The following is a 15,096-nucleotide window of genomic DNA, read 5'->3' as shown; positions in this document are numbered from 1 at the left end:
GTTGATAGCTTACCGATATACCCCTCCAGGAGTTATATTGGGTCAGACACTGATTCAGAGGGTGGTCGCCTTAAACCGACCCTCTGAACCGGTTTCTAAAAAAATAAATAAAACTTAAAAAAGTACAGACGGCATATCGGATTATGTCAATATTTTGAACCTTGGTTTGAAGAAAATATCGAAGGGTTTTGTTAAAAAAAACTCAGCAAAATTATATTATTTTGTTGGTGTGACAATTTATTTTTTCGAAAGCAAAACAAGTAAACAACAATATTGTTGAATGGCTTTGGCTGCAACCCCCATGGTGGTCGATCTGTCTTCTCTTCTAAGTTCTAAATGGCAGTACCTCTTGTGTGGAAAGACATAATACGGAAAGGGTTTGACCCGTGACAACCACCGTGAGTTTTGGTGAAAGCTCATCTAATCGGTTGACGTGAGGGGGAAGGTTTTAGTAATTTACCAAAACTCAGAGGAGTTAAAAGTAATTTATCTTTTTCAAATTTCCACTCTCCCACTCTCCCACTGGCCACTGCTATTTATAATCATGCATTCAAATCTCAACTCGCAAATCCCAAGTTATAACGCGGTAATGGAGGAGAAGGACCAGAAGGTTACTGAAGACGATTTCCACGTAAAAAGGCATCGCATTAGTCGTCCAAAGAAGCGCAAGAGATCGAAGCAACAAGGTAATACTGAAACCCTAATTCGATCCATACTAATTCAAATGGCCGGAATAAGAGTAGCTTCAGTTCAATTTCTTCGTTGCAATTGCTACATCCTTTTCCTTCTCTTTCTTTTTTGGTTGTTTAGGTACTGCTTGTTTAGTTTCTCTCGTATCTTTTTGATTCATCGCTTGCTTTTAAAATATTGTTTAATCATTTGCATTTAATTTCAAATAATAGCACTCCAAAATTATCACTGCAGTAGTACCAGTTAGTCCACTTGTTAAGAAGTATTGGCTTCAAAGATACAATCTTTTCTCGAGGTTTGATGAGGGCATAAAAATGGACGAGGAAGGATGGTTTTCAGTGACTCCAGAAGAGATTGCAGTCAGGCATGCTGAGAGAAGCGGGGGAGGAGTCGTGATCGACTGCTTCTCAGGTGTCGGTGGTAATGCCATTCAATTTGCAAAAATGTGAGCTCCTTTACATTTAATACGTGAAATGTATCCATATTCAATTATCACTTTGTGTGTTCGAATCTATATGTATGTTGCTTGAAGTATTGAAATGACATTCATCACCACTTGGGGATCCTGCAAATGGGAAACATGGGGAAATGTCAAAAACAAGCTTGGTTACGGGCCTAGACCTCAACCTCAACTTAAATAAATCAGCCAAGTAACATAAGTTAGAGGGGATTAGGGGAAGAAAATAGTCACTCATAGTACTATGTGATCCATCAACATACAATTTAATTTCGTTGCATGACCCACATACAAGGAACAGTACGCACATTGTTTGAGCACCATGAAGATAAAACAAGCGGAACCCACTAATCATGGTTACCCAATACTAGATGGAGTATCTAGTTGGCTTAAAGCTATGCCTCTACTTCCAATAATGACAGGATGACTAATATTGCATATGTAACAATGATAGATAGTGGGCAAAGTGTTTTAAGAGGCATGCCTAGGTACACGGGTGAGACACATTTCAATCATGTGCCTTTTGTGAACCCGGGTGCAGTTCCTTTGAAAAGGCATGTGCTTGGTGCACTTGTGCCTCAGCCCAGGTGCATGCCTTTTTAAATGTATCTTTTTTGCTACATTCTTCTGCGGATTCACATCTTTGTAATGTTTATCAACTTCCAAATTACCTTTTATTGTTGTTTGCAGACTAGTAAAGGTCTATTAACTTTTAAATAATATCTGATTCCTAATCCTAAAATAGAATGAACTGTGACTAGCAAACCAATTTTTGTATATGTATGGGCCGAAAATTTAGGTTGGTGGTGTTACCCCAACCCTCACATGGAATTGTTTGGATTTGCCACAAGGGGCCTTTATGAAGGTAGAGTGTCCATCTCCAAAATTAATAATGCAGGATGTTTAACATCAGATTGGCTACTTGAAGGAATGCAGCTAGGAGATAAATAAATGGATTGAAAGTTCTACATGCTTGAACAATTTAGGACAATCCACATCTATTTTTGCCTTTCCTTCTATGTTTTCACTTTGGATATTCTTTATATGTTATGTTTATGTATTTTAATTTTAGACAATTGGCTTTCTAAAACATTTAATTTCTTTTAAAATTCAAAATTGCATTTTCCCTGTTTTTTTTTACTTTTGTTTTAAAGCGGCATGTATCTTGCTTTGTGCCTTGGGCACTAAAAGGACCTTTTGCTTTTAGAACACGGATCTATCCTATAGTTTCATAGTGTGTCTCATGGTTTTAATCCCCTGATGGTTATTAAAACTGTTGCTGGGCAGATGTTTGTGGGCCCAGTAGCTTCTGGTGCTAGACTTTACTTTTGTTAATTGGGGGCAGTATTGTAATTTCATATTATTAATCCATCTTGCTTATAGCCTAATGAGAAGGCCATGGCCAAATATTTTGAGCCTCTCAACTTTCTTCTTCATCATCATCTTCTTTTCTCTTAATATTTCCTTTTACTTTTTCATCAAGATTAATTCCAACTACAATTTTGTATATCACCTTTGTTTTTAAAATATAGTCACCATGATGCTCTTTCTCCATTCATGTAGCATATTCTTTGTTTTCATTATATTATTAAATCGTTTAGTTAGCCATAATAAGCTTATCTCTCCCATGCCTTTTAACACTTTTATTGGTATACAATCAGGTCTTAATGCCTTCTCCTTCTTTGTCTTACTATTTTTCATACTGCTAGAGTTACTAATAATATGGAGCAACTACACCCATTGTTTTGTTTGGAATCCACCACTCATTTGATAAATTTGTGTTTGCTTTCCTATTTAATTCAGGAAATTAAATAAGTTTTATTTTGTATTTAATGATCCACTTTATCTAAAAGAATGAGACACACATCAATTAGCAAATTGAAAGTCTTTATGGTGATTCTTTTATTTGAATTAGGAAATTAAATTAGAAAGGTTGGTCATCATTGGTATGGGTCCCACACCATATGAACTGAACACTTTTTTAGGGAGTGGAGGTGTTGGTGTGAAAATTTTAATAAATTCTCATGCAACATAATTCACTCAATCAAGTGATTGAGTTTTTATTATTTTGAGTAAGGCCCATTCAGGGAATCATACGGAGTTCCCCTTAATTACATCCCCACAAGAAAGTAGAGAACACCTTTTGATTCTGACTTGGAGTAATGAACACATAGAACAATAGGATACTTAAAAAAGAACTTTTCATTTGCTTTTCTTTTACATCAGGTGTACAAGAATGAGAAGAAAGAAGAAGAAAATACAATTGAGAAACAATACAGCAATACATTTCTCTTTTCTTTAATACAAAGAAAATTTCCTTCTCACTCCTTTCTTCATAATAAGTTGTAGTCAATCAGATGAAATTCTGATTGTAGACAACCTTACTCCTTGGAATTTTGCATACAAAAAGGGAACCATAGTCGATCAAATTGAATATTTGATTGTAGACGATTTTCATCCCTCTGCTCTTCATTTTCATTTGAAGGGAACCATAATCAGCCTTTGAGATTTAGGCTGTAGATGGTTTACTCCCTAACTTTGCCTTGAAAGAGGGACCATAGTCAACCAAGTAGAGGCACCTGGTTGTAGATGGTTTATTCCCCCCTACTCTTCATTTTCATTTGAAGGGAACCATAATTAGCCTTTGAGATTTAGACTGTAGATGGTTTAATCCCTAACTTTGTCTTGAAAGAGGGACCATAATCAACCAAGTAAAGGCACCTGGTTGTAGATGGTTTATTTCCCTCTTTTTCCTTTCTCAAAAGTAATAACAAAAGAGAGAGAAAGAAGGATACATAGAGGAAGTATTCACAGAGAGGACTTTCCTTTTCTCTACCTGTATTAGTGAGACTTTTCCTTCCTTGCCTTCCCTTGAGCACTTCTCTTTTCTTCTCTCCTTATCTTTGCTTTTCTTAAGAATCCCTTGTGAAAATTTTCTCCGAAGAGTCTCTACGTGTGTATCTAGCTTCCCCTTAAGGAGATTAAATAGGGAGTGGGGTGGTTATGTAACTATCCCCTCTTCCTAGGTGAAGGACACCTGTCCCTCCCGCTTAAAGAGAGGGAATTCCCCACTTAAAGAGAGAGAACTCCCCACTTAAAGAGAGAGAACTCCTCACTTAAAAGGGGGAACTCCCATACAGGATACTTTTTTATAATTTTAATGATTTGGCTAGTAGACTAGCTAGCCCACTTATTACAAATTATTTGAATAAAAAAAATGACTTTAACAGGAGGTAACTATTATTTTTTTTTTCCGAGAGTGAAGATAACCATGTGTTTGGTACTTCTTTTTGAAAGAAGAGGCACTCACGTGTCTGAATGGGTACCTCTTTATTCTGAGGTCTTTGCTTTACATCATAGGTGATTACATCTTCAGCCTACACCTTGCACATGATGCATCTAATAGCCAACTGTATTCCCTTCTTAATTGAGTTGCTGTTTTCTTCAGCATAAGATCAAAAAAGCTTCGTTGATATAGTCTATATTCTTATTAAATGATATTCTCAACTTGTCTCCTTACAAGGGACATTTCAAATATCTTATTGAGATCCATCCTTTCATGCATTCCTTTTATCACCTTTCATCTCTTTTGGATTTTGAAATGACCATAGTCTATATTCTTTACATCAATGAAGGAAATAAAATGGATATGCTTATCGTTATAAATGCATGGCTATATGATTTATGTTGATCAGGGAAAGAGGCAGATATGCTTCTAAGGTAAATTACAACTTAAGTATTGAATTAAATAATTTATTAAGTTTCATGGTCTTAGTAATTTGAATATTCTTTAACTCTTGGCCCATTTTCCTCTTTATTGTTATTTGAATAAAATGATTTCAGTTTTAATTTGACCGTTTAAAATAAATTGTTTAGTCATTACATCTTTAATTTCGTTCCTTCAGAATTTAAAGAGATTTAATGTGGTATGAGAAAAGATTTCTTCAGCTGCATAACTTTCTTAACTTTAGTCATGTCTCTCCAGGTGTTACCATGTTGTTTCTATTGATATTGATCCAAAAAAAGTTGGATTAGCCTATAATAATGCAAAGATTTATGGAGTTGAAGATTATGTTGATTTTGTTATTGGAGATTTTTTTCAGCTTTCTTCATCACTAAAAGTAAGTTTAAGATGTACATCTTTTTCTTTTTTGTTGATGGTGATGAATATGCTTTGATTAAAGCATGGGTTGGATTTATATCTCTCTCCTATATTTTTAGAATTGTGATGTAAATATTTAAAATGAAGTTAAAATTTAGACCTGCTGAACTGGTTGAAGCCAATATGCTGTACATTAGATCAATTGGCTAGTCCTGATTCCTGAATTTGGCTTTCTAACCCTCATTTGGGAGTGATTTAGCTTGCATCATTGCTTCACTTAAACTAAAATTACATCCTTGTCAAAAAGTTGATGGAAGTATGTAGGGACTTGGGAGTACTTTGATTTTCAAGATGCTAAAGGCATGTATTTTTTGGTAGGCAAGACTGTTACTGTTTTTATATTATTAGCATTAGGACCTAATGAAAGAAAAGAAGATGCCTTATGATTGGAGAAACAATGGAATGGTGCCTATATTTAAGAACAAAGGTGATATACAAAGTTATAATAATTATCGGGGGATTAAACTTGTGAACCACACTATGAAACTTCAGGAGAAAATAATTGAACAAGGATTATGACTTGAAACAAGTGTATCGGAGAACCAATTTGTCTTTATTCCAGGGAGATCAATTATGGAAGCTATATATCTTTTGGGATGATTGATAGAAAAGTTCAAAGAGAATAAGAAAAGATCCTCATATGGTGTTCATTGATCTAGAAAAAGGCATATGATAGAGTTCCTAGAGAGATAACATGGTGGGTCTTCAAAATAGGTATATAGACCTAATTAAGGACATGTATGAGAGGGCAATGACCAATGTTAGAACACCAGTGGGAGAGACTTCAAATTTTACAATTACTATGGGTCTTCACCAAGATTTAACACTTGGCTCTTATCTATTTGCATTGATCATGGATGAATTGGCTAAACATATTAAGGAGGAAGTTCCATGGTGCATGTTGTTTGTGAATGGCATTGTTTTAATTGATGAAACTAATGAAGGATTAAATGCAAAATTAAGCTTATGGACAAATGCCTTAGAAACAAGAGGTTTTAAAATAAGTAGGACTAAAACAGTGTATATGACATGTAAGTTTAGTAATAATAGGAGTGCAAATCAAGATACACTTAGGATTGGAGACCAAGAGATAACTCAATGTGACCATTTCTGGTACCTTGGTTCAATAATTCATAACAAGGGAGAGATTGGGGAGAATGCCACCCAAAAATGGAGGGGTGCATTTTGACTTTTATGTGATAGGCGAATACCGCTTAGAATAAAAGGAAAATTCTATAAAACAGTTGTAAGGCCAGCTATGTTGTATGGAGTAGATTGTTGGTAATCAAGAAACAACATGTTCAGAAGAATGAATGTGCTAGACATGCAAATGCTAAGATGGATGAGTCGAAAAACTAGAAAAGATAGGATTAGGAATAAAGTTATTCATAAGTACCTAGGAGTAGCTCAAATATGTGATAAAATGAGAGAGAGTAGACTAAGATGGTTTTGGCACATGTATAGAAGACCACCAATTGCACCAATTAGAAGTGATCTGTTACCCATTGAAGGGGCTAGAAGAGCTTGGGGTACACCAAAAAGGACATGGGTAGAAGTAGTAAGAAATTATTTAAGTGCTAATTGTTTAACAGTGGATATGGCTTAAATAGAATGGATTGGCGAAACAGGATTCATGTATCTGACCTCATATAGTTGTGTAAGGCATGGATGATGATGATGATAATGAGGGTCACTGATAAAAAGCCGAAGATAGGATGTGATCCTAGGTCTGGAGTGTAAAACCCCTAGAATTAGTTAACTACCTAGGGCTACATAGGCTTCTTGTTGGATTGGATTCATATTGGATCAGCTTCATTTGCATCTTATCCGATTATCAAATCTTTGGATCCATAACTGAACTCTAGTATGTTGGGCTCGGATTGAATTTGTATTTAACCTGCATCCACTTTATTGTGGTTAAAATGATAGTTGAAAACAACCCTCTTGAAGTATAGAACTGCTTGAGATTAGATGCAAAACCAGAAAACAAACAAGAGAAGATTAAGAAGATGAGAGAGAGAGAGCTGGTGGCAAACATAGAATGACAGCCTATGGTCCATTCGGCCCATCTCCTCTACAATGACAAAAATTAAAAATTAAAAATCTAATTACTTTTAATTTATACATGTATTAAAATATATATTACATATAAAACTTTTTTGTTATAATCATATATATATATATATCATAGGGCTTGGATTTTAATTGGATCAGATGTTGAGTAAGGTATCAGACTTTTGGAATCCATTGACAGCCTTAGTTCTACAAGGTTTGAAGCTTTCAAAGTATCTCAACTTTACAAAGCTCATAGTAGAAGGGGAATAAAAAATAGTGGTTGGATGGTTGAGAAAGGAAAGCATAATTCCATGGCATAGCTTTCAAGGCGCCTAGGCGAGGCTAGGCGACCACAGGGCACCTAGGCGCCTAGGTGTTGCCTAGGCATTGGAATTTTAAAATGTTTGTTTTATTCAGTTTTTACTTTATATATGCTTTTCTAAGTTATTTTATTGGTTTTGTGTGCTAACTGGCAATCATGTACACTAACTATTAACACTACAAATCATTCAAATGAGTATAAATTTCATATAAAAAGCTAAAAATATATAATATTATCAATAAAAAGGAGTCTAAACCAACTATATATATATATATATCATATATATAATCAATTAATCAATGAATCAAGTTTCAGACATGTAATTCAGCCATAAAAAAACATTTGAAGAAGAGAATTAAATTCAGCCATACAATCACTGAATCAAGTTTCAGCCATGTAGTTCATCCATATAAAAAAATCAGCCATATAATCATATATATTAATGATATAAAAAAAATTTGATTGAGAAGAAGAAGAATTAAAAAAGAGATTAGAGAAGAATTGGAGAAGAGAAGAAGAGTAGGTTCGACAGCTTCGGCTGTTAAAAACTGAGATGATTCAAGTGTGAATCATGACTGAAATACTGATTGAGTAGGGCGGAGCCCTTGTTTTTTTCAAAAAAAATGGACTCATGGGGTGGACTGATGACTGAGAGAGTGAGAGTGACTGACTGAGAACAGTTGGACTCATGGGGTGGAAAAGAACAGTTTCAGAGTCTGAGACTCTGAAATCTGGAAAAGAAGAAGAAGAAGAAGAAGAAGAAGAAGAAGAAGAAGAAGAAGAAGAACTGAAGTTATCAACTTACCTGCTGAACTAAGGTGCGATGGAGCTGGGCTGCTCGAGCTTGTAGTGTTTGCCTGTTCGGTTCTCCTCTCTCTCCAGTCGAACCAAAACCCTTGTGATACAAGGGTTTAGAAAAGAAAATAGAGATTACTTAGTTTAGTTGTATAATTCTCTTAATACTAAAATGATACAATATAACAAGTTTATTTTAAAAGAATACAACAACCAATGAAATATTAAACTAATAAATTAAAAAAAACTTAATTTTTTTGGATGCATGTAGGCGCCCGCTTAAATCTCTGGGTGGGCGCCTAGTGCGCAAAACATATGGCGTTTGAGCGAGGTGACCATGAAAAACCGCCTAGTTGCCTAGGCGTGTCGCCTTGACAACTATGTTCCATGGCAATATAGGAACAATTGGAGGGTACAAAGGAGATAATTAGGGGCATGGATGGGCATGGAGATTCAATTTAGTTGGACACTGACATCAGCCAATGAGCTAGCTGATTCCATGTCAAAGCAAAGAGTCCAAAGAGAGCAGCTCTTCTGTATATAGCTTACATATCATGTTTATGTATTTTTATTTGAGCCAATAGGCTTTTTAAAACATTTAATTTCTTTTTAAAATTCAAGTTCATCATATTTATGTATTAGTGCTTATTTTTTAACGTTTTTTTTACAAAAACTTGCAAATTATTTCAAGAAATGTGTATGCCTCACCTTGTGCCTTGTGCCTCAGGTGCTAGAAGGCACTTGTGCATTTCTTGTGCCTTGCACTTTTAAAAATTAGTTATATTGTCTTACTCAAAAGAAGGGAGAGGTTCTCTCAAAGCTATTTACAAAAAAGGATACGTTCAATCACTACAAACCATTGAAATTATACAAAAAGTATATTGTTTAAGATGTATCTACTGTTTACTCATTTACCAAATCAACAAATAGAATTCTTTCCTATTCATTTGTGAATTGCTCCTTTTTAATGCCTGCGACTGATATTGTTAGCAACTGCCTTCTAGCACATTATCAATATTAGAACCAAGGGAAACACATTACCAATACCATTATTGGGAGAAAAACTGTCATCAATTAAGGTAACTGTTTGTGCAATGGAGATCTGAAAATCCAGTCATATGATCTGAAAAAGTCGTATTGTTATCCCAATAATGGTATTGGTAATGAGTCTCCACCCTCCACCTTCCACTTTGGGGCCAAGTACAAAATTTGAAGAAGATATTTGTTATTAATTTTTTGGATAACAAATATTTTTCCTGATATTGTTAGTGCAGTTTTCTTTAGTGTTAATTATAAAAATAAAGTCAAGGAAACAAAATGAAAAGAAACGAAAAGTATTTCAACTTGAGAATAAAAGGGAAAAAGAAGAGAAAAAGGTAGGGAGATCTGTCTTACACAGTAGGAGACAAGAAAGTGAAAAGAGAAAGAAAAAGGTCTCTACGAAGAAGATACAACCAATCTTATTTAACCTATTGACCTGTATTGGTATTGCCTTCATTAGAACATGCAAAAACACAAAAATGCTCCTGTTAAGTGATTCTTAACAGGGGAGATACAAAGCTACAACAAATGACTAAAATGGCCCTTGTGGGCAAACATTTTAGCACTCCCCCTCAAACTAGAGCATATATATCATAAAGCTCTAGCTTGTTACAAATATAATCCATCCTGGTACGATACAAGCTCTTGACAAGTCTGCTAGGTGTTCTTATGACTTGACATAAGGAGCCACAATATTACCATTTGTCACCTTTTCTCTTACAAAATGACAATCGATTTCTATATGTTTGGTCTTTTCATGCAAAATCAGGTTGGAAGCAATATTGGTAGTGGCCTAATTATCATGAAACAACTTTACATGCTTCCCTATAAAAATACCTATCTTTTGAAGAAGTTGTTTCAGCCATGTCAACTCATAGGTGGTGTGGGCCATTGCTCTATACTCAGCTTTAGCACTACTCCTACCAAGTACACTTTGCTTCTTACTTTTCCATGTAATGAGATTGCCACACAAAAAGGTATTGTACCCTGTAGTAGGCCTCCTTTCCATTGAGGAACTTGTCAAATCTGCATTAGAATATCCCTATAAGGTTAATTCTCTCCCTTTTGGGTGTGAAAGTAGCCAAGAAAGACACATTGAATTGCTTGGAACTCAACTTTATCATGTCCAAGGCCCAAGCGATGGTCAAAACACAACCAAAAACACACGAAGGGAGAGAGAAAGGGAACCTTGGGGGAAACATGGTAAAGAATGGAGAGTCCCTAAGGACAGATGTAGGCATACGATTGATCAAGAAGCATGAAGTGAAAACAACATCACTGTGATAGATTTTAGGGATTGTTAGAATGTTAGAGTGATGTTCGGCTGATAAGAGTTCTTATTAGCCCATTCTTATGTTTAACTTATTTTGTAACTGGGCTTGTGTTAATGGGCCTAATCCTGTTTAATGATTTAAGTCATCTGGGTGTCCCATCACTAATCAGGGGCATCCCAGTAATTTCTTGTGCCTTGTACTATATTCAATAAATAAAGGACTGGTCGACTGGCTAGTACAGTTCGACATTCTCTTCAGTTCTGTGGTTCTCTTCTCATCCTTGCTACTTTGAGTATAGCTCTTCAGATTACATGGTATCAGAGCATTAGCTCCTTCTTGGTTTCAGCAGGCGCACTCTCTTCTCTTGCTGTCTTTTCATCTTCTCTCTTCCTTTTCTGGGTTGCTGCAGTGAAGACCTAGGAGTGTAAGAGAGTAAAGCAAGTTCGAACCTAGGGTTTCTCTTGGTTGTAGGACTCAAGGGAAGTAAGACCCAGAAGTAGATGTCCTACTAGATTATCTCCAGCAAATAGTAGCTATTGGGCTACTAAGAGAGGTCTGTATAGGACAGACCTAGTTGAGGACTGATTTCAGCAGTCCTAGCACTAGCCGAAAGGGGGAGAGCTTCCTCTACAGTTGCAGCTTCGTGCTCCAGCAAGACTTGCACAGAACAAGTGGTAAAGACTTAGCCTTCTCTACAGTTGCAGCTTCGTGCCCCAACAAGACTTGGGCAGAACTGTGGTAACTTCAGTTACAGATTTTCTTCAGGTCGGTTATCAGTCCTACTTTGTGAACTTCAGTTACTGCACTGCACAGTTACTTCAGGTTGCAGAACAAGCCCTAACTGAAGTAACTTCAGTTACTAGCACTGTGAACTGGTTCAGTTACAGCCCTGTACTTGCTACTTCGGCCAGTCCTAAACATCACTGCACAGTACCCGAACTGTGAACACTTCTACCAGCACTGTGAACACTGTTACCACTTCGGCCAGTCCTAAACAGAATCACCTACAACACTGTGAACAACTCTTGGACTGAAGTCAGGATGTCCTCACTATTCGGTGAAGTTTCCTCTAGAGATAACAGACCTGTTACAAGGTCCTCAAACCTGGAAAACCCTAATCTGCACAACTTGCAGATTACAAGTGTGCTGCTAGATGAGTATAACTTCAGAGAGTGGTCTGTCTCAGCAATGCTGTTCATTACCTCTCGTGAGCTCACTGGCTATTTGGATGGAGACAAGAAACAACCAGAAATTGGCAGTCCTGAATACACCATGTGGCGCAAGGAAAATGCCACAGTCATGTCTTGGTTGCTGGCCTCTATGACTCCTAGGGTGGCCAAAACTGTTCATCACTTCCCCACAGCTGCTAAAATTTGGGAGAAAGTATCTAAGACATATGGCCAGAAAAAGAACAATGCTAGAATCTACAGGCTGAACCAAGACATTGCAGCCCTAAGACAAGGAGACATGTCCGTGGCAACCTACTTTGCAACACTGGAAGGCCTCTGGGAAGAGCTTGACCACCATTTGGTTTTGGATTGGGAAAATGCTAATGATAAGGGGAGGCATGATAAGCAGATTGAGGAGGGCAGAGCCTTCAAGTTTCTGGCGGGTCTTGACCCTGTATATGAACGTATAAGGTCACAGATTCTAGGGAGAGATGAATTACCTGAGCTTCACCATGTCTACTACCTGGTGAGGAATGAAAAGGTAAGGAGAAAGGAGATGCAAGTTGACTCCCAGACACAGTCAACAGAACTACCTGGAGAACATTCAGCCTTAGTCTCCACTAAGGGGAATAGATTTTCAGACAAGAAGTCCCTCAAGTGTACACATTGTGGTGGTGAGAAACACACAAAGGAGAAATGTTGGGTCTTGTACCCTCATCTGAAGCCAGCTGCTTTGAGAAAGGACAAAAGGCAACATAAGGGCCACACAGCAAGTGGGAATCTTGCCACCAACAACAGTAGTGACAACTCACAGAGTATTCGGACAGTGTCATCTTCCACCGCAAGGCAAGCTGCCGACTCCTCTGGACCAAGTACTTTGGGCTTCACAGCTAGTGAGGTAGAGGTTCTCAGTCGGGCATTAGCCCGTCTGAAGAACAATTCTTTAGCTTCCACCTCTCTTGCCAAATCAGGTACAACCTCTGCATTTAGTGCATCTAGTTCCATTAATTCTACCTCTTGGGTGATTGATTCCGGAGGCACTGACCATATGACACATATGTCCTCCTTATTCTCCACATATCATTTGTTGTCTGGCCAGGATAAGATGAGAGTAGCTGATGGGTCCCTCTCCACCATCTCTGGAAAGGGGGTGGTTGACCTAAGCAAGGATCTCTCTCTTAAATCAGTCCTACATGTTCCTAGTCTTACCTCAAATCTGTTGTCTGTTTCAAAGCTTACGAAAAACTTGAACTGCAGTATAACTTTCTTTCCTTCTCATTGTGTCTTCCAGGACAGATTGACGAGGAGAACGATTGGGAGTGGTCATGAGTATGGGGGCCTCTACTATTTTGATGAAGATGTCAGCTCAGCCTTGCAAGCTTCTACTACTAGTCCGGAAAGTGTGGAGTCAATAGCTAGGCTGCACTTGTGGCATGCTAGGCTAGGTCATTTGTCCTTTTCTTCCTTAGCAATGTTGTTTCCCAAATTATGTAAGGGCATTCTGAGTCAGAGTTTAATTTGTGATGTGTGTCAAATGTCAAAACAATGTAGATCAATGTATCCAATTTCTAGTAATGAAATTCAAGCCCCTTTTGATTTGGTTCATTCTGATGTTTGGGGTCCTTCACCCATTGTTTCCATTGATGGCTTCCGTTACTTTATCAGTTTTATTGACCATTATTCTCGGTGCACTTGGATTTATCTGTTGAAAGGACGTGAAGAAGTTCCCTGGATAACTATGATGTTTTGCAAGATGGTTGAAACACAATTTGATAAAAGGATCAAGCAATTCTGTTCAGACAATGCAGCTGAATACTTTGAAAGATCCCTGAACTCATTCATGGAAGATGCAGGCATGTTACATCAATCATCATGTGCTTACACCCCTCAGCAAAATGGGGTCGCTGAGCGCAAGAACAGGCATCTATTGGAGACAGCTCGAGCCCTTCTTTTCCAGCACAATGTGCCCAAGCAATATTGGTCTCAAACTGTTCTCACTGCATCATACCTGATAAATCGGATGCCATCTAAGGTCCTGGGTATGAAGACCCCTTTCTTTGTTTTGTGTCCCACTCTTCCAGAATTTCCTCTTCCCCCGCAGGTTTTTGGTTGTACATGCTTCATACATGTGAAAGATCCAAAGAAGACCAAACTGGATCCTAAGGCCACAAAGGGAATATTTTTGGGGTACTCTCCTACGCAGAAGGGGTATAAGTGTTATGATCCTGTCTCCAAGAAAAAATGTCACCAGGGATGTAGTCTTTTTTGAGTCTCAACCCTATTTCCAGTCTTCTCAGAATCCTCTTCAGGGGGAAAGTGGTGGGTTGGAAGAGGATTCTCATTCTCCCTTCTTTTTTGTTCCCATTTCATCACCTTCCACTACTACTAGCTGTAACATTCCGGGTCAACCTAGTGAGACTTCCACTGTGCCAGTTGCTTATCCAGATTCGGCTGATGCTTCTGAAGGTTCCAGTAAACAAGAGAAAGAGATACTTACATACAGTAGAAGGAAGAAGGCCCCTCAATCTCATGATTGCAACCAGTTGAACTCAGATCAATCTGTCTCTGCAATCCAAGGTAATTCTGATTCACTCAATTCAGATTTGGATCTTCCTATTGCTCTTCGTAAGCCTGTTCGTTCTTGTACCACTCGGCATCCCATAGCCGATTATGTTTCTTACTCACACTAATCCCCTGCCTATCATTCCTTTGTGTCTGCTCTTTCCTCTGTATGTGTCCCTTCCAGGTATTCAGAGGCGGCATCTGATCCAAGGTGGAAAGAAGCCATGAATGAGGAGATGAAAGCCCAAATGAAAGCAAGGACATGGGAATTGGTGGACCTGCCAGAAGGGAAAGACACTGTTGGGTGCAAGTGGGTATTCACAATAAAGCACAGGGAAGATGGGTCAATTGAGAGATACAAGGCCAAACTTGTGGCAAAGGGATTTACACAAAATGAAGGAATTGACTACAAGGAAACCTTTGCCCCAGTAGCAAAGCTCAACACAATCAAGGTTCTACTGTCACTAGCAGCAAAATTCTCTTGGGAACTTCATCAGCTGGATGTGAAGAATGCCTTCCTAAATGGTGATCTTCATGAAGAGGTATTCATGGAACCCCCACCTGGATAT

General features: G+C 37.8%; 1 protein-coding gene across 3 annotated transcripts in view; it reads left to right on the top strand.

Annotated features, from left to right (window-relative positions):
- The first annotated feature begins 509 nt into the window (after positions 1 to 509).
- Positions 510 to 15,096, top strand: part of LOC104605413 (uncharacterized) — a 39,926-nt gene continuing 25,339 nt past the window's right edge. Inside the window, exons 1-3 of one of the 3 annotated variants that reach the window (XR_016079199.1) lie at positions 510 to 686; positions 925 to 1,135; positions 5,133 to 5,268. Coding sequence is in view for 2 of the 3 variants with exons in the window: in XM_088892596.1 (XP_088748722.1) it covers positions 545 to 686; positions 925 to 1,135; positions 5,133 to 5,268 (489 nt within the window). In the remaining variant the exon portion in view is untranslated. The remainder of the gene's footprint in view (positions 687 to 924; positions 1,136 to 5,132; positions 5,269 to 15,096) is intronic. The other 2 variants (XM_088892596.1, XM_010270169.3) reach the window with 2 other exon arrangements.

This window comes from Nelumbo nucifera, chromosome 8, assembly GCF_055504915.1.
Source record: "Nelumbo nucifera cultivar China Antique chromosome 8, China Antique-T2T, whole genome shotgun sequence".
Lineage (NCBI taxonomy): Eukaryota > Viridiplantae > Streptophyta > Magnoliopsida > Proteales > Nelumbonaceae > Nelumbo > Nelumbo nucifera.
This window is presented reverse-complemented; position numbering and strand designations above follow the sequence as displayed.